The 19,372-nt window shown below is 39.9% G+C and overlaps 1 protein-coding gene across 1 annotated transcript in view; it reads left to right on the top strand.

Moving 5' to 3' along the window:
- Positions 1-19,372, top strand: part of PRIM2 (DNA primase subunit 2) — a 127,839-nt gene that overhangs the window by 91,063 nt on the left and 17,404 nt on the right. Inside the window, exons 11-12 of the mRNA XM_082481033.1 lie at positions 9,892-10,018; positions 14,430-14,512. Of these exons, the coding sequence (XP_082337159.1) occupies positions 9,892-10,018; positions 14,430-14,512 (210 nt within the window). The remainder of the gene's footprint in view (positions 1-9,891; positions 10,019-14,429; positions 14,513-19,372) is intronic.

Raw genomic sequence — 19,372 nt, 5'->3', positions numbered from 1 at the left:
AGGACTGCTTTGCTGGTGGACTGTTAAAACCTGATGGTAACAGCAATTTACCACTCAATCTCATGATCAGTGGAGAAGGCCTGCCTTTGTTGTGTTTTTTAACTCTCCTTGCTTCTTGCGTGCCTTTTGTCATCTAATGCTGAACTTTTCTTCAGATGCCATTCTGATCAGTGTATAGATTGAGGTATAACAATCTATAAAGGTTTCCTAATATCATTGCTACACCACAAGGGTGCTTGCAAGGGGATGCAGTAATAAATTAATGAAGTAATTCAGTAATATCTAATCAGCCAAGATGGGGAGTTTACTTGGGTGAAGTCCCTATGCAAGGTACATGGTTTTAATCGGGAAGAACACTTACGTGGTTTAAGTAGTCCAAAAGGTGTGCAAAACCTTGCAGCCTCTGCTTCAAAGATTGCTTATTTAGGAAACGCTGCGTAGTTCAACCAGCTTGTAAAATACTAACAATTCAGTGAGAATATGTCTTCCTCTGTGTCAGGAGATAGTTGCTCTTTGGAACAGTGCGTAGATGGGGAACTTCCAACTGTTGTGGTGATTTTGACTCTCTGGCAGATGTACTAAGTAGAGCTGGAATATTTGATAATGAGCTAGGCTTACTTGGATTAATTCCAGTATCCTGTAGAGGTCTTTGAAATTGGGAACACCCTAGCATAAGGTGAATTGCAGCCCATGCCAGCAGCAGAGCTCTTCAAGAGCAGATCAGTATCCACTGTTCCTTTGGACTCACTTCTGGTGCTGTGGTTAAATGCGTGTCTGTTGTTTTAATGCCAAGAGTCCTGTTCAAAATAAGGCAGGTTCTGCTGATTTTGATTGCCTGAAATGGCTGAGACAGTGTTTCCTCAGACCTTCTCTCATTTGTGAGTATCTCTCCTGCTATCCCAGTGACCTGTCATACCCTGCTAAAGTTCCAGTTTGTAATATAGCTGCTTGGATAGTTTTGCTTTCAGCTGTGCTCTTTATCCTTCCTTATAAGGAAGGAAAATTATTATTACTAGAATGAAGCAGCCTGCCATGCCAGACTGTTGAGTTAAATGATAACACTTTTCTGTCTAATATCCGTGTTGGACTATTTTCCATGAAACAAAAGTTATCCTAAATATGTAGGGTACGAGCTGGAGCTGAGAGTAGTGGCTCTCCTCTATAAATCTTCTGAAATCCATCTGGCTGCCTCTTTGGCCTGTTGGAGTCTGGTCTGCTGAATGCCTCTGTCTTCTCAACCACAGCTTTAAGATGTTGTGATGGGCTAGTGAGAATAAACCTTCTGTCAGCGTGCAATCTAAACCTCATGTCCCAGTCCTGTGTTTTATTGCTGGTTTGTCTTATAACCAGAGTCCAGTTGGATACATTTCATGATTCTTCACAATTTGACATGTCTCCATGCTGGCATCAGTTTTCTTTCCTATGTATTCCCTATATGTTTGTTTGTTTTATTGTACATGCAGATCTAGGTTACAGTATATGCTACAGTATAATAGATCATGAGCTACATGAGACTGCAAATCCATTACATGTTCACTGTGCTCAAACAAAACTATAGAACAACATATGAGAGCACTCTTGTTTAGAGTATTGATAGAGCTTGGATAAGCAGTGGGATTTTAGTTTTTGGACTTCGCAGGGGTACCTGACCAGTCTTCATCCATCTTATCTGAAAACCTGTAATATGTGCTGCAGTGGTATACATATAAGTATGGATTTCTCCCAGTTCTGATAGAGACTTACTGAATTTCTTTTCTCATTGGTACACATATTCTTCCAACTGGGATCCTAAGCTGCCATTATGATCAATAGAGATCTAGCCTATACAGTCAATAGTGTCTAGAGAATGATTTATTTAATGAGCCTCTAGGTGCCTACGTCAGAGTAAATTGAATTGCTCCCCAAGCTCCTCTGATTGCATTGACCTCCACTGACAATAATGGGAGATGTCTGGATTTAGATGTCTGAAGCTGAATCTTATTCCTATAAATGCACATAGTTAGTTAGTTACTATTCTACTTCTGTTTAACTTTCTTAGTAGTTTTTTGTTGTACCACATGCCAAATTTCTGTCTACTTTGCAATGTTAACACTCTTAGATCTCTTTCAGTGATAATGCTTTCTGTGTTCTCCTTTGCCATTGAATATTTTGGGGACTCTTATTTCCTGTCTGCCAATTCTGATGAAATTAATAACCCCATTAATTTACTGCTTACCTTCTGCTGAAAGGTACGCTTCCAAGTTACATTAGTTAACTTATCTGAATATTGAAATGTGAGGAACACTGACTGAAAAACATCAGCAGAAAAATCCGAAAGACCTTGATGTGCTTATAATTCATGGCGTACGAGAAGTACAGTGTGAGTTTTTTTCCGAACTGAATGAGATTCCTTGGTTTAGAAATTGATTATTGGATAGTTTGGGGTTGTATTTTTTTTCCTTTTATTTTAAACTTCCTAAATAAGTTTGTTATGGAATAAATATTTAGTAAAGGATTCAAAATTTTTCTCTGATATTAGAGAGAATTTTTTTAAAGAGTTCCTTAAAACCATAGAGAACGGTCTACAGAAATCTGTTGAAAATAAAACATGTTTACAGTAGTAATCAGATTTATTGAGTGTTCATTTGTTATTTGAAGGAAAGTACCAGTGTATTTTTATAGATACTTAAGAAAAGCATGGTATCTCTTATGGTGGTGTCAAATACTGCAATTTTAATGCAACTGTTTAAATCTTGTTTAAAGTAAGATTTAATATTTTCTTCTATTTAAAAACAAAGCATCAGAAGTTCTCATCACCTGTTCAGTGTTAATTACCATCTAAAGGATTTATTTTCTTGATATAATTTCCAATTTCCTTATAATTCTTGATTAGAATTCGTAAACATGACTCTTTGTGTAGTTGTTTCATTTAAATGACAAGGAATTTACACCTCTATGTTCAGTAACACCCTGAACTGCCAGCATGAAACTTCCAGTATTTTCAATAAGATTGTGTATTAATTTTTTTAGTGGAATTCAGATATGGGTAAAATGGATTTTTGCCTTATGATGACTGTTCTTTCTTTCAGATTTTTCTTTTTTTGGTAGTGTTACTCACTGTAAATTTTGAGTAGGTTAAGCAAATATTCAGGAAAATTATTCTTGGGAATATAAAAACAGCAATATTCACAGATACATAGCATTTTCATCTTTTCCTAAGTTTTAATTTTTGGAAATATTAACAATATTAGAGACAATGACTAGTATAGTTAGCGGAGTACTATGTGAAATGATGTAGGCATTGTAAATCCCATAAAGGATTAGGAGATCGGTGCAGGTTATATGGAAAGGATTTAATTCTTTCAGATATATGTATCTTTTTATCCAAGAAAAATGCTATGTATAGGTGATATTATACCAAGAATATAGGACATTATGCTAAGGGAATCATATCATATTCTGTAAAAATAATCTTTAAACAAAGACTGCTGTATAATTCTGTACTGACAAAGGCATTTCAGTTTACCAGAAGTAGAAATGAATCAAGTATTATAATAAAAATAACTTAGTATTTTTTTTTTTCTACTCTTACTGATGAGCATTAAAATGAAGTCACAATTTTACATGCTCTTAATTATTGTTTAGAGTAGTTTTTAAAGTAGTGTTTACCTTTATGACCTCCACAAGCTATTATACCCATGGAAACTTTGTTTTAGTGGCAGTCTACAAGGGAACAGTCTTCCCTGTGCCAGTTTCTTGTTCAGAGGCTCTGGCTTGTTTGAAAGCAACTCCTTCATTATTTGCTCCAATCAGATCTGAATTGAAATGTCTCTTCTTTGACCATATGTTTTGAAATGTATTTTCTGTATCTGAATTTTTTCAATATAACATATGTAAAGAACAGACTAGAAAAAAGAAGTATTGATAACTTACATATGGAAAGAAATACTGTGATGTCTTGAAGTAGCTATCAAAATCTGTCATAAATGACCAAGCATGTGCCTAAGAAAAATCATGTTATAGGAGATGGCTTTAAGAAGTGTTGTGCTGATAATTTGATGCAGTGTCTTAAAGCAGAAGACAGCCTGCTGTGGTTTATTTTGTACTTTTTTCCGGATCCAAAGTCTTGGTCCATGTAAATGTGTGGAGAAATAGTCTACATAAATTGTATATTTAGCTAAGTTATATTAAGGCAAGCTTAGACTACTGTAAATAAAAGCCTACATTGTCATACTTTTGCATGAGTGGTTTGGGGTAGCCCAAAAACTAGTTCATCAGCCATATGGTTGACATGCATGTGGGTAGTATACAAAGAATTCGACTGATCAAAACTTTTCTTATTGTCTTGTGGTAAATAGAGCTATCTCCAGTGCAAAGCAGTTATTGCCTCCTGTGGTTTGGAAAACCTGAAATCGGAGGGGAAGAAGATTTTTGTACTTGATGTGAATGAGTCTGTAACAACTGCTGCACAACATATTAGAATTTTTCAGCTCAATTTTAGCTCATGTCTCTGATCTGTCCCTTAAAGCATAGAAATCATGCTACACGTTGAGAATCTAGGATAAATTGAAACTTTTTGTCATTGGCAGATGGAGAAGCATTTTTTTGTGCTCCTAAATGACAACTGTGCTTGGGAAAAGATAACCTCGAGTTGAGGTTATTTTAAGAGTGAATTTAAAAAAAAAAAAAAAAAGTTGCTTGGAAAAACATATGCCAAGTAAGCAGTGTCAACAGTAATGATTCAAGTGACTGCCTAAGAAATGGATGAAAAAATGAACCAATTATTTCAGAAGATACACAAGTTTGTGTGATAAATTTTGAATTTGGAGCTGTTATCCATACAGGCTCAAAACTTTTAGACGGGGAAACTACACAATTACTGTTTAAAAAAAGGTGTTAAACTGTTAGTTCTTTGAATTTTGCAGAGTTGGAACTAATCTGGTGGTCAGCCAAGAAGATAGACAGAATTACTGCAGTCATATTGCTTAGTTGTTAGACTTTAAATAAATAAATCTCCCAGTACTATAAGGAATAGAAGCATAAAAACTTACATGAGCATGTAAAAGTAGTTAAACTGAAACATGAAAGTTTTGCAAAACTTTGAACCTGAGCACACAGGGCTTGTAAGAGCTGTCAGCAAATTATTTTCCATCCTAATACGCACACTGAATATCAGAATTGATAACAAAATTTATGGAGGACCTAGTTCTATTTCCAGATACTATTCTGCAAATATGAGAAGTGATGTAACGAAAGTAACTCTCAGGGATGACACGTTACTTATTCTTCAGGGGCTGGAGTGCCTTGGGTATGTCATTTGTTGTTGTTTGCTTCTGAAAGTGTATTCAGTTGTATCGAATGGGTAATTATGAGGCACACATGACCCATCCTTCCCTGCTTTGTTTGATGAAGGCTTTTCTTCAGAGGAGAGCGCGTATCTGCCAAGTGGTTCATTTGATGTACATTCTCCTTCCATATCCAAAGTTCTTGTGTGCATTTATGTGATCAGAATTTATTGAAAATAGCATTTCCTTAAATTCCTATCTGGAACATAGTAATCTGGTGTTAGGCTATACCAGTTGCAACTTTATAGCCTATTTAATTTTTTATACCTTTTTATTTACAATTTACTTATACCTTAATTTATAATTTGTATGTCTTCTAGTGAAGCCTGTCTAATACAGTATGTGTGTCTGAACTAACAGTTATAAGGCAAATTAATCTGCATTAGTCTGATACTCATGTGAATATACCACATAAAAGCAAAATGCAAGTTTTTTGTTAAAGTATACTCATCTGTACCCAGTGAATTGTCCCACGGCCTCCTTGATTCTGGATTTGGACTACTGGTTTAGTCCCACTAATCAGTGCCAAGAGCTTAGTTTCTTATAGGGAGAAGCTGTCTAAGAAAGCCTCAGTGTCACCTGTTCTGGGATACCCAGGATCATCATTAGTACAGTCAGTACCGCACACTGGACACCTTGGTTCATTACAACAAATACTGATGCATAAAAACTCACAGCTACCCACTTGTCGTCAGCAGTGCCTTTCAGACCAGGCATCATATGCTTCCTGCAGCTGTGCCCAGAGGAAAGAGAAATCCTCAAAAAAATTTGTATCTTCAGGGATCAAGTTAAAGCTCAGATAGTTGACTTGCATTTTTTTAAAATGAAAATTCACACTGCTGCTAATCCCAAGATTTGCACATTCCAACATGAAAGTGACAAATTTTGATAGAGATGTTGTTAAAGGGTTGCTTTTGCCTCAACTTCTTGGCTTCAGTGTTAACTGCTTCATTGCTTAAACGAGACGCATTTCTTGATCCCTTGCTGTGGCCCATCCACCCAGCACATAAATTACAAATGCCTTGCAGATTTTGGAAAGCTCAGAGAACAAAACAGAGGAAAAAAAAAAATTGAGATAGTTGCAATGTGGGGCCATACTGTTAAAAAGTTGCAGAGAATTCCTGCTCTTAAGTCTTACCAGCAGTAGGCGATCCAGTACATGTAGACACTCAAGAGTATAATGGTGTTGCTTTAACATTGCTGTTTTATTGTAACTTTGGCTGTAAATTTCCATTGATATTTAGCACAGACTACGGCGGGTTGTATGTGCATACCCAGTTTTTCTGTGATAATAGGATAATTTTTTGCCTTTGCATTCCTGAGTTTCTTTTTTCTCAATGGAAGCTGTCATGCAAAATACAAGGTAAATGCACCTACTCGTGCAGCATCTTTATTGTTGAGCAATTTCATATCAGGCTTCAGTAAAAACCTTGAAGGTTCTTATAAGGCCATCACCAAGAAAGTAGTTTTTCAAATCAATTAATTCGAGTGTTTGCCTTTTACAGTGTTTTGCCATAATGACCTTATAGTAGATTGCAGTTAGAATATACTGTAATAGTAGTTTTACAGGTTTTTAAACTGTTTCTCTGAAATAGTTTTAAACCCAAGCAATTTATAAGCAATTGGAATGACCCTGCAAACACCTACATGCATGATGTGTGCTGCACATAATTTGTTTTATTTTGTTCAAGGAACTGTGAAAATCCTACCACTTCAGTTTGGGGGGTTAGAATAAATTAGAGGGGACAATTCCCTACCTCTGCCTTCTCATTTCTGCACATTTCAAACATGTCTAATTATACCTTGGTGCTGCTCCTGAGGGGATTTTTCTTCATCCACATCCTAGAGTTACGGTATTGGGAAAGAACAAGTTTGATCATTGAGTTCATCCCCCAATGTACAGAGATGGCTGTTCCGCAGGATGTGTTTTCTGAAATCAAATGCTGCAATTCATGGTTTATTCCCACTGAGGATGACTACACAGCCTGTTGGATATTTGCCCTGATAAAATTCTGTTTCCTTGATCAAAGAAATGCTGAATCACAAAGATGAGAGAGCTCTTAGTGAAGCATATAACTGCACGTGTGCTATCTTGCACCACGTAGCTGTGGTGTTCTCTGCCATCTGCCACTGCGAAAACTCTGACATCCAAACAGGATTACAAGAAAGCGATGAGAAAATATCCAACCTGTCTCAAGGCCATGTTGTGTTATTATGTAGCTGTTGTTTCTATTTACTGCAAGAGCTGTTTCTCAGCATAAAATAACGAGTTAGGTAGTAGAAGTCATTTCTGTGAGCATTAAGGCAAGTTGATGTGAAAAGTACAGCTCCAGATTTTAGTCCACAGAACTGTTAAAGAGGGGTGTTAATTTTCTGGCGAACTAAGCAATACATCCTGAATCGTTCAAGATTTGCTTTTCCCTTACAAAAAACTAATTTAACCTTATTTAACTGCTTGCTCAAATATCCTTTGTTAAGTAGATTAAATATACTTTCATTCATCTTTTGTGAAGAAGGACGAAAGGTTCCAGAGCTTCTGCATGGAAGAATAGGTGGCTATAGGATCACGGACTCCATCTTCAGTTTAACAGGTTCACTCAGAGCGCACATCTTTGTATTTGATGATTGCTGTTCAGGAATAAATACGTTGTTTGCAGCTCCCGCAGGAGCAGCAGCAGGACTCAGCCAGCAGCTGCTGCTTGCCCTGCAAAGGGGAGGGTGCCTGTTCCCCCAGCCCTTCCCTAGTACATGCACACACCTATAGCAGATCCTCATACAGTCTTATTCTGCTTTCCAGTGAAGAGTTGGTAAGCCCAAGTCTGTTGCTATGAAAACCAGTGTTCATTTACTATTGAACCAACCAGTTCTTTTCTCTGCTGGGCAAAAGGGTTGACTAGATAGGAATATACCTATGTGCTGGATCCTGCCTGTGGCCATGCTGGAAAACACAATGCTATGTGTTTTCGCTCTCTTTTCTGCCCTTTTCTTTTTAATCTTTTAAAATAAAGTCACTTTGTCAAAAGCACAGTAAGGATTAATTACTCAGTGTTTGTACAAAAGCTTTGGATGTCTTAAACCTTATTTGGAAGGAGTACTGAGTATTGTTTTTCTTGATAAATCGACTTGATTATGACCAGCACCTTGATAGAGAAGTTTCTTTTTCACTCTTCCAGAATCAGGTGCAATTTAAGATTTTATTCTCAAAGGTTGTGTATATTTTTATACACGTTTATTATGTATTTGCATATTATGTTATAGATTTTTCAATTATTTCTATTTTTCAAAAACATTAAAGTGTTTTATATGAGGAAAAGTATACTTATTTTTCTATGTTATTTTAGACATGTTTTAGCAGGTCAAGGTATTTCATAGGTATGTGAATATTTTGAATTACTATTTGGAAGTCCACAGGCCAAACAGGGAAGTAGTTTTATCTGTAGAAATGAGAGTATCCTTGAAGTAGTACTGTTACCAGTTTTATGCTTGAATGATTTTTCTCAGTATATTGCATTGTCTTTATTAGTATTTGGTATTAGTAAAACATTATTTTAAAGTGGTTTTTGAGAAGAAAGCATAAATTCTTAAGGGAGTTGTTTATATTCGGACACAGAACTTTACATAAGGTTAATGCTAAAATTTTGAATTGAGCAAGAGCACAGTTCTTTTTATGTATTGTCATAGCTTTTTTGAGGAGAAGAGGGACTGAGGATGTGTAATTCTAAATATGATGCTTCATTCCTATTTGGTTTTTTTAGGACTCAAAGTATGGTATTTGAACAAATGTTCCTTCATGCCTTATAGTAGCTAATGCAACTTAACGGAATCTGTATGTTAAATTATTTGATTCTGCTGCAGATTTTGTCACCTATTGCCACATATAAAATAACAGGAACTCATGTCATGTTCTACACAGGAGTTATCTGAAATGATATATTGATTGTGCTGTACTCAGCTGCCAAGACGAATGTTTATGTCTGTATTACTTTAGAAAATTTCATTTATTGGAGGAGTTGGTAGTCTATCAGCAGACAAAAGAGATTTGCTAAAATCTTACTCTTTTGCACAAGCAATGTATACTCCATTTTAGAATCTAATGAATTGAACTTCACTGCTGAAACAAGCTATAGGTGAAGTGTTACACTTTGGGAGAACAAGAATGTGAACCTTAGTAAAGATGTCTATATTTCTATTTTTTGCCCTGGTTAAGCAATGAGTTTATGGAGATTTATGAAAGATTTTAAATTACTGTGTGTTCTCCATTACTAACGTGGTGAGGTTCAAAATTTTGATCTTTAAATCATCTTATCTTTGAAGTGATTACCACATCAGCTGAAAAGACCTTAAATTAATGCAGTTACACAGTTTTCTTCTGATGTGTCTGTAAGACACGTATATGTGCATATACAAGTCCATGTAATAGAAAAATCAAAGCTAACAGCAAGCAGGTCAATTTTTCTCAGTTTGAATATGTTTGGAAGATTTATTTTGTTATCCAATATTTCTATTTGCAGAGCAGATAGCATCACTAGCATAGTATGTAAGAATTTATTCTTTTGTTCTTATTTAGTTTGACAAAGGATATGCTTACAGCATTCGCCACAACTATGGGAAAGAAGGAAAGAGAACTGATTATACCCCATACAGCTGCATGAAGATTATCATGTCCAATCCACCAAGTCAAGGGGATTATCATGGTAAGTTCCTTTAAAAAAAAAAAAACTAAGAACAGTGGAAAATCTTAGCAAGAGAAGTTATTTCCTCCTGTAGTATCTTAAATTATGTGTTTAATTTTTAAGGCCATAGTGGTCTTGTACTGTTCTTTTTAGATTGCACTTGATAGCTTCTGTTTTCTGTACATTGTGCAGTGCAAGGAGACTGTAAATGTATAGATGCTTTTAAAAGTGACCAATTAGAGGTGTTTTGAAATATGAATTCAATCATACAGAAATTGTGAAGTTTGCTGGAGTACTTTGAAACCTCCTACCTTTGTGCAACTAAACGTGGAAACGTCACTGGCTTCACCATTGATATTCTAGTACTAAGTCATAGAATCATAGAATGGTTTAGGTTGGAAAGGACCTTGAAGATCATCGAGTTCCAACTCCCCTGCCATAGGCAAGGACACCTCTCACTAGACCAGAATGCCCAAGGCCACGTCCAGCCTGGCTTGGAACACCTCCAGGGATGGGGCCTCAACAACCTCTCTGGGCAACCTCTTCCACTGCCTTACCACCCTCAAAGTGAAAAACTTCCTCCTAATGTTCAATCTGAACCCACCCTCTTCTACTTTAAAGCCATTCCCCCTCGTCCTATCACTACACGCCCTAGTAAAAAGTCCTTCCCCAGCTTTCCTGCAGGCCCCCTTTAGGTACTGGAAGGCCGCAATAAGATCTCCCCGGAGCCTTCTCTTCCCCAGGCTAAACAGCCCCAACTCTTTCAGCTTCTCCTCATAGGAGAGGTGCTCCAGCCCTCGGATCATCCTCGTGGCTCTCCTCTGGACACGTTCCAGCAGGTCCATGTCCTTCTTATGTTGGGGACTCCAGAGCTGGATGCAGTACTCCAGGTGGGGAGTGGAGTAGAGGGGCAGAATCACCTCCTTTGACCTGCTGGCCACACTTCTGATGCAGCCCAGGTTACGGTTGGCCTTTTGGGCTGCGATCGCGCACTGCTGGCTCATGTTGAGCTTCTCGTCAATCAGCACCCCCAGGTCCTTCTCCTTAGGGCTGCTCTCCATCCATTCCCCACCAAGCCTGTATTTGTGCTTGGGATTGCCCCGACCCAGATGTAGGACCTTGCACTTGGCCTTGTTGAACTGCATGAGGTTGGCTTGGGCCCACCTCTGCAGCCTGTCCAGGTCCCTCTGGATGGCATCCCTCCCCTCCAGCGTGTCTGCCTCACCAAACAGCTTGATATCATCGGCAAACTTGCTGAGGCTGCACTCGACCCCACTGTCCATGTCGCCGACAAAGATGTTGAACAGTACAGGCCCCAGTACCAACCCCTGAGGAACGCCATTTGTCGCTACTCTCCACTTGCACATCGAGCTGTTGACTGCAACTCTTTGAGTGTGACCGTCCAGCTAGTTCTTTATCTACTGAGTGGTCCATTTGTCGAATCCATGTCTCTTCAATTTAGAGACCAGGATATCGTGTGGGACAGTGTCAAACGCTTTGCACAAATCCAAGTAGATGACATCAGTTGGTCTTCCCTTGTCCACTGCTGCTGTAACCCCTTCATAGAAGGCCACCAGATTTGTCAGGCATGACTTGCCCTTGTTGAAGCCATGCTGGCTGTCACCAATCTCCTCCTTGTTTTCTATGTGCCTCAGCAGAGTTTCCAGGAGGATCTGCTCCATGATCTTGCCAGGCACAGAGGTGAGACTGACTGGCCTGTAGTTCCCTGTGTCTTCCTTGTTTCCCTTTTTGAAAATAGGGGTTATGTTTCCCCTTTCCCAGTCGGCAGGAACCTCGCCAGACCACCACGACTTCTCAAATATGATGGCTAGTGGCTTAGCGACTTGATCGGCCAGTTCCCTCAGGACGCGTGGATGTATCTCATCAGGTCCCGTGGACTTGGGCACCTTCGGATTCCTCAGGGTGGTCTTGCACTTGATCTTCACCTACAGTGGGCGGTTCTCCATTTGCCCAATCCTTGCCTTTGCATTCTGCGTCACGGGCAGTGTGGCTGCAGTCCTTGCCAGTGAAGACTGAGGCAGACAAGTCATTGAGTACCTCAGCTCTGTCTCTGTCCTGGGTAACCAGTTCTTGTGTTTTCTTCCGGAGAGGGCCCACATTTTCCCGAGTCTTTCTTTTCTCACTGACATACTTAAAGAAGGATTTTTTGTTTGCCTTAATGTCCCTGGCCAGATTTAGTTCTATCTGGGCTTTAGCTTGTCTAACCTGATCCCTGGCTGCTCGAACGATTCCTCTGTATACCTCCCAGGCTCCCTGCCCCTGTTTGCACACCCTATAGACCTCCTTTTTCCATTTGGTCATGTCCAGGAGCTCCTTGTTCATCCACGCAGGCCTCCTGGCTTTTCTGCCTGCCTTCCTCTTTGTAGGGATGCATTGCTCCTGAGCTTGGAGGAGGTGGTCCTTGAATATTAACCAACTTTCCTGGACCCCCCTTCCCTCCAGCGTTTCATCCCATGGCACCATACCAAGCAGATTCTTCAAGAGGCCAAAGTCAGCTCTCCTGAAGTCCAGGGTGGTCAGCCTGCTGCGCACCTTCCTCACTGCCTCGAGGATCTCAAACTCACCATTTCATGGTCACTACAGCCCAGGCTACCCTTGAGTTTGACACTGTCTACCAGCCCCTCCTTGTTGGTAAGAACAAGGTCCAGCATAGCTCCTCTCCTCGTTGTCTCCTCAACCACTTGGAGAAGGAAGTTGTCCTCAGTGCAATCCAAGAACCTCCTGGATTGCCTATGCCTGGCTGTGTTACCCTTCCAACAGATGTCAGGGTGGTTGAAGTCACCCGTGAGGACCGGGGTCTGTGAACGTGATGCTGCCCCTATCTGTCTATAGAGGGCTTCATCCACTCGGTCTTCTTGATCGGGTGGCCTGTAGCAGACCCCCACTATAATGTCCCCTGCTCCCGATTTCCCTTTAATCCTGACCCATAGGCTCTCAGTTGGCTCTTTATCCATCCCTAGGCTGAGCTCCATGCATTCCAGCTGCTCCTTGACATATAAGGCAACACCGCCTCCTCATTTCCCTTGCCTGTCTCTCCTGAAGAGCCTGTAGCCTTCCATGGCAACACTCCAGTCATAGGAGTCATCCCACCAAGTTTCTATGATGCCAATGAGATCGTAGCCTTGGAGGTGTGCACACATCTCTAGCTCCTCCTGTTTGTTCCCCATGCTCCGTGCATTTGCATAGAGGCTGTTCAGCCATGTCTTCGTTGAGGCTGACTTGGCTGGAGCAGCTGTAATTACTTTGTGCTGCTCTCCAGGCAGCATTCCTGTGCTGTGTATTATCGGTGCCTCTCCATTGGCTCCTGTTGGTCCAGGAGCTCCTGGCTTTTCTGTGTAAGTCTTTGAGCATGCTGCAGCGTCACCAGCACATATTGGAGCGAATGGCTGCAGGCCCTCACCAGCACCCCGTTCTTCTGTCCTTGGTACAACATCCCTGGCTGGTCACAGGCAAACCTGATAATACCCCCTTTCCCCATCGAATCTAGTTTAAAGCCTTGTTAATAAGCCCTGCTAATTTTTGGGCGAAAACCGTTCTTCCCCTTTGAGTGAGCCAACCTCCATCTGCTGCCAGTGGGCCTGGTGCCGCATAGTCTATTCCAATGTTGAAAAACCCAAAATTATGGCGGAGACACCAGCCACGGAGCCACGTATTAACAGACTGAGCTCGTCTGTTCCTTTCAATGTCTATGCCCGCAACAGGAAGTAGGGATGAAAAAATAACCTGTCCTCTGGATCCCCTTAGGGACTGTCCCAAGGCCCTGATGTCTCTTTTAATCATCTTTGCACTCCTATCTACACATTCGTCACCCACCACATGGAACAGGAGCAGTGGGTAGTAATCCGAGGGCTGAACCAGGCTAGGGAGTCTCTTTGTGATGCCCTTGACCCATGCCCCAGGGAGGCAGCAGAATCGTTCATTCAGTTGTGTCTCAAAACTAATTGTGGGACAAATACCCCACTCTTATTTAAGGTGGTGGAACTTTCTAAGGTATTTCTGAAGTAATATTTTTACAACAGACTATGCTTTAAAGACCAGTTGGCTCTCATTACTTGTCTTTTCCTGTTGGTTTTTTTTTTTTTTTTCACAACTATTAAATGTACCAGTGCTATTGTTTTTTAATAAGGAACTTACTAAAACTCTTTCCCTGCCAGTGAATAAGAATTATGGCCTGTTTGTGTTGGGATATTTTATGTTACTCTTGAGCCTGTGGTGCCCTGATAACAGTGCAGTGGAGTAATTATTAAAGAAAAAAGAAAAAAGCAAGCAATTGTACACATGGGCAATTAACTTTCTTATTAATAAGCTGTTAGACAATTAGGAACAGCTTAGCTGGTCTCTTGAGTGCCTTGCTGCGCTAACTCCTGGGTAAACAGCCTTGTTTGTGAGCTTGCTTGTTTTTTACTGTCAGGGTGCCCATTCCGCCACAGTGATCCTGAGTTACTGAAGCAGAAGCTGCAGTCATACAAGATCCCTCCCAGTGGAATAACCCAGGTAAGGCGTATTTTGTTTGGTGCTTTCATTAATAAGGCACTGCTTTTCAATTTTACTTTCTATTTGTGTAGGAATGCTACATGCAATTTGTCAGTATGTATTGTGAAGTATCTCTTCTTACAAAAGGTTTAAACCAGAATCTTGGCTTTCTGGCTCCAGTGCTCCCACTGATGTGTTGATTATTGTCATCACCTTTTATTGTTTAATATTATGAGTTGGTTTATTATGACAGTGGATACAATGCAGAATTTTGTTTTACTTCATTTTACTGCACTGGGATAAAAAAAACCCGTTTAAATGAATCTGGCAATATTTTAGAGAATTTATTTTTATTCTTGCAACAGCTTTTAAAAAACATACATTCTTGATCATGCATTGTGCTAACTTCCTGTAAACAACAAAAGGACATGAAATGCCTAGTGAAATCAGGCAGTGATTTTTAGCAGTTTTTAGAAGGTAACATTAAATTGAAAAACTATCTTATGGTAGCAAGGACAATGCAGAAATACATGTATACTGAAGGACTGTGACTCTCATTGCTTGCTCTAGCAAGAGGTTAAGACTATAAAAGGATGCCATCATCATCATTGGAGGAAGACATATGGTTTAGAGTTAAGCTGAGACAGTTCAGCAAGAAGTAGTGTATATTAACTGCCTGAAATCTGCTTTAGGTCCATAGGAAAAACCTGCTTTAAGCTGTCATCTTTAGTTCATGTGGCATGTCACCATTGCTTGTCAAGCATCAACAAATTGTTGAACTAGTTAAAAAAGACTGAAAATTCCACTTAAAATTGTCTCCCTTGGGAGGAATAATTAAGATACAAATTAAAAGGGAGTAGTTTTAAACTTTTTGTCGTTCACTCATAGTCATTCTTGACAAATTCTTGAAATACCCAGACTTTTTCCTAGGAATGTTTTTCTTTTGTTTTTTTCTTCTTTCCTCCTGGTTCATATAAATAAGCATTTCACTGTCTTCCATATATCTGACAGGCACCAGAGATACTTTACTTTGGCTTTTTTCCTTTTTATATGCATCAAAAATTGATGCTGCTCTGAGATTTTTATCCTGCTAATCATTGGAAAAATTGGTGGGGATTTACTGTTTGAGCTGCCTTGCTATGTGTAGGTGGGATTTAGTAGAGGTTATTTCTGCAGTGAATTTGCTCAGTGGGGCAGTATCTATATTTAACATAGTTCCTTACTTGGTTTGAATTGGGTTTTAGGGTTTGTGTGTGTGGTTTTATTCTCTTTTTCCCTTGTAAAGTAAGATTGGAATTCACTAGGAGTCTTAAATTTTCTTATCAAAAGTGACTTAAAAACTGTCTCCATCAGTGTTTCTTTGCCTGGAAATGGACACTGTGCTGTCCACGAATTCTGTGGTGACAGTTTAAGTGCAGTTGGGGTATAGGGCTCTGCAGTGGCCACTCCTAGTGTTAAACCAAAACAAACCCAAAACAAAACACCCTCCACCCAAAACCTAATAATAATAAAAAAGAATTTGGCTGTGGCTGGATTTTCAGAAATTGATCTTTTCCAGCAGATAGATATTTTCCAGTATCTTTGAGATACTCAGGAGGAGGAGAAAGAGGATTGATTGGTTCACATCTGTCTCCAAGATCTCAAACAGATTTTATTGACACCACTCGTTGTTGCTACATTTGCGTGACTAATAACAACAGTTCAGGATTCTTCAGTCCAGTCTTCGGCTTTTTAGAGTCTTCTTTAATGCTGGGGATAGCTGCTGAGTATCAGAAATGTTTTTCCTTTAGTTCAGTGAATGGTTAGTAGGGGTGGATGGTTTGTCAGTCTTTCAAAGCCTGATATAGTTGCTTTTCCAGTATCTGGGCCTCAAGGTTGACATTCACTCAAATGGTACACTTTGAGTCTGTTAGACCTCCTGTTAACTCCAGATCAAATGAGAGCTCCCTTACAACCCGACAGATTCCTATATTTAATGAACGATTCAGAGCTTGACCTTTCAGCTATGTGTTTTAATAAATGGTATGTCTTTCCTGGGGCTCAGGGCCTCTTACACTTGTTCTTTGCTTTGTTCCAAAATTCTTTTGCTGTCTTCAAATATGACTTCGTTTAGTGTCTTCTCTTGCTCTATATGCTCTAGACAAGCAGGTTGTTACAAAGGGAAAAATTCCTTTCTGTGTTGTCAAAACCAGATCAGTGTATGGTAACTAAATGCTTTTTTGGTTCTTTCTGCCTGATTTATGGTACAGATGAATGTGGTGTTCTGGACTCAAGTGGCCACGTGCACAGGACCACAAACTCAAAAGGAGCAGGTGTTTTTACATCAGTTTTCCAGGACTCTGACAATGAGTGGAAGTCTCACATCCACTTAATGAAAGACAGTGTACAAAGTAGTTTAATCATCAACAAATATGTGTGGTGGTGTCACATGAGAGACAGTAAATGACAACCTGTAGTGGATCTGGATACTGGTTTGTTTTGGGGAATTTTTTTGTTTGTTTGTTTTAAGAATCAAGGAGATTAGAATTATACCCCTGCTTGATTATCTCACACAGTCATAGAATCATAAAATGGTTTAGGTTGGAAAGGACCTTGAAGATCATCGAGTTCCAACCCCCCTGCCATAGGCAGGGACACCTCTCACTACACCAGAATGCCCAAGGCCGCGTCCAGCCTGGCCTGGAACACCTCCAGGGATGGGGCCTCAACAACCTCTCTGGGCAACCTCTTCCACTGCCTTACCACCCTCAAAGTGAAAAACTTCTTCCTAATGTTCAATCTGAAACCACCCTCTTCCACTTTAAAGCCATTCCCCCTCGTCCTATCGCTACACGCCCTAGTAAAAAGTCCTTCCCCAGCTTTCCTGTAGGCCCCCTTTAGGTACTGGAAGGCCGCAATAAGATCTCCCCGGAGCCTTCTCTTCCCCAGGCTGAACAGCCCCAACTCTTTCAGCTTCTCCTCATAGGAGAGGTGCTCCAGCCCTCGGATCATCCTCGTGGCTCTCCTCTGGACACATTCCAGCAGGTCCATGTTCTTCTTATGTTGGGGACTCCATAGCCCTGGTGGTGTGTTTACTGAGGTTTCAACTCTCCTTCCCAGCAAGGAAATCACTGCTGGTCTGGGAAAAGAAAGTCATGTCAATATCATGTCAATACATGTCAATAGCTGCTTGCAGTCAACAGTCTCAGGCATTATAGGCTGTGGTCCCAGGGCATTCCCCGTCATTCATTTTCATGCATCTCTGGTCTCCAGGATCATCCTCAACTTCCCAGGATCTTCACCCTCTTCTTTCTGGGCTCCCAACCACTCATTTTTCTTCATCTAAATAGTCTGTGTGCAAAACCGATGTTCAGCTTCCCAACTGGTAGTTCTGTGTCATGTCTCTTTATTAAGTGGAAGATCAGAACATGGACTAAACTCCTGTCTCCTGTTTAGTCCAAATGTGACCAAAACTTACAACCAGCCCATACTGGTTGCAGGTAGCTAGCAGGCTCATGCTCGACTGTTTGAAAATTCAGTTTGTTGTTGTTTTACAAGCCTCTGTATGAAATCTTTGCAAAAGTAATTTGAACCAGCTGTTATTTGCTCAACTGTTTCCCAGCTTACTTCTTGATGGTGATGCTGCAGGAGTTATGAGACTCTGCAGTGGTAACAGGTGTCAGATCATGTGAACAGTAGACTTCTGCTTTCCAGGTTAGTAGTGGTGCATGCTTCTCTGCAGCTAAGATGTTGCTTTAAGGAAGTCAAATGAAAGGTCAAGGGTTGCAGTCCCTGTTGAGTGAAATTACACTGTTCTAGAAATCATGGTGAAAGGTAACACACCAGGTCTTCTGTTCCTGGATCAATTCATCCTTTCAGCCTCCCTGTTTACATGAGATATTATATCACTGCCATGTTCTGTATCAGCAAAATAAAATACTACAAGATGTCTGAAAGTAATGCACTGATCACTGAAATCAAACATATATGTACACATGGACATAGACTTATATATTTAATGGATTGCAAGCAGTGTGGGCTGGTATCTTAGAAGTCACCTTTTATGAATGGGACACTCTGGAATTGAACTGTCCATCTTGGAATCTAACAAGAAGGGCCAGTATTTCTGTTCCTGGTTTGGACAGGTTGTGGGACTGCTGTCAGCTTCCCTAGTTGGGGAAGCTGTTCTAGGCTTTTCCTCTGATACTTCTCTTCAGCAAGAATGATCCTGCTGCACAAAAAAAAAAATCCATGACAGTTTTGGTATCAGGCTACTTCACTGTGGAATGGCTGGATTTGGTCACTATGCATAGACCTTCTAATTCTAGAATATGGTCAAGTTTGCTGTCCAAATCCCAATCCTTTTTGAACTGCCTCATGTTTGACTTAAAAAAAAAAAATATAGTGCTCATTTCCTAAGAGGGTGTCTTTGATTAACATCAGGAAACATTCTGCTGGGCATAACCTATGGCCTGGGATACTGCTTTTTTACTTGGTGTATGTCAAGGTTACTATCCTAATAGATTATTTTTACCTATAATTTATAGTCATTTACTGGTCTTGAGAAGATACAACTTGCTGAACTGACTCAGCCAACAACTGGCTACATGGAAATCCTTCATCTTCAGACATAAATGTTTGTTTTTATTGTTTTTTTCCAAGGTTTAGCTATGGCATTTCCTCTGTGAAAATCCAGTCTCCCAGCAGCATCTTAACTTAGCTGTTCATTATTGTTTTGAACTAACGGTCCTTTTTTGCCTTTCTAAGAATATGACCTTCGCCTGATTGTACTTGCAATAGGAAATAGAATAATTTTTTTTTAATTCACCAATTTTCTCCATTTTGAGATAATATTAATCCTTAAAATGAACTGCAGGTTTTTGCTTATAGTGGTGTCTAAAT

Source organism: Vanellus vanellus (genome assembly GCF_965231255.1).
Source record: "Vanellus vanellus genome assembly, chromosome: 3".
Taxonomy (NCBI): Eukaryota; Metazoa; Chordata; class Aves; order Charadriiformes; family Charadriidae; genus Vanellus; species Vanellus vanellus.
This window is presented reverse-complemented; position numbering and strand designations above follow the sequence as displayed.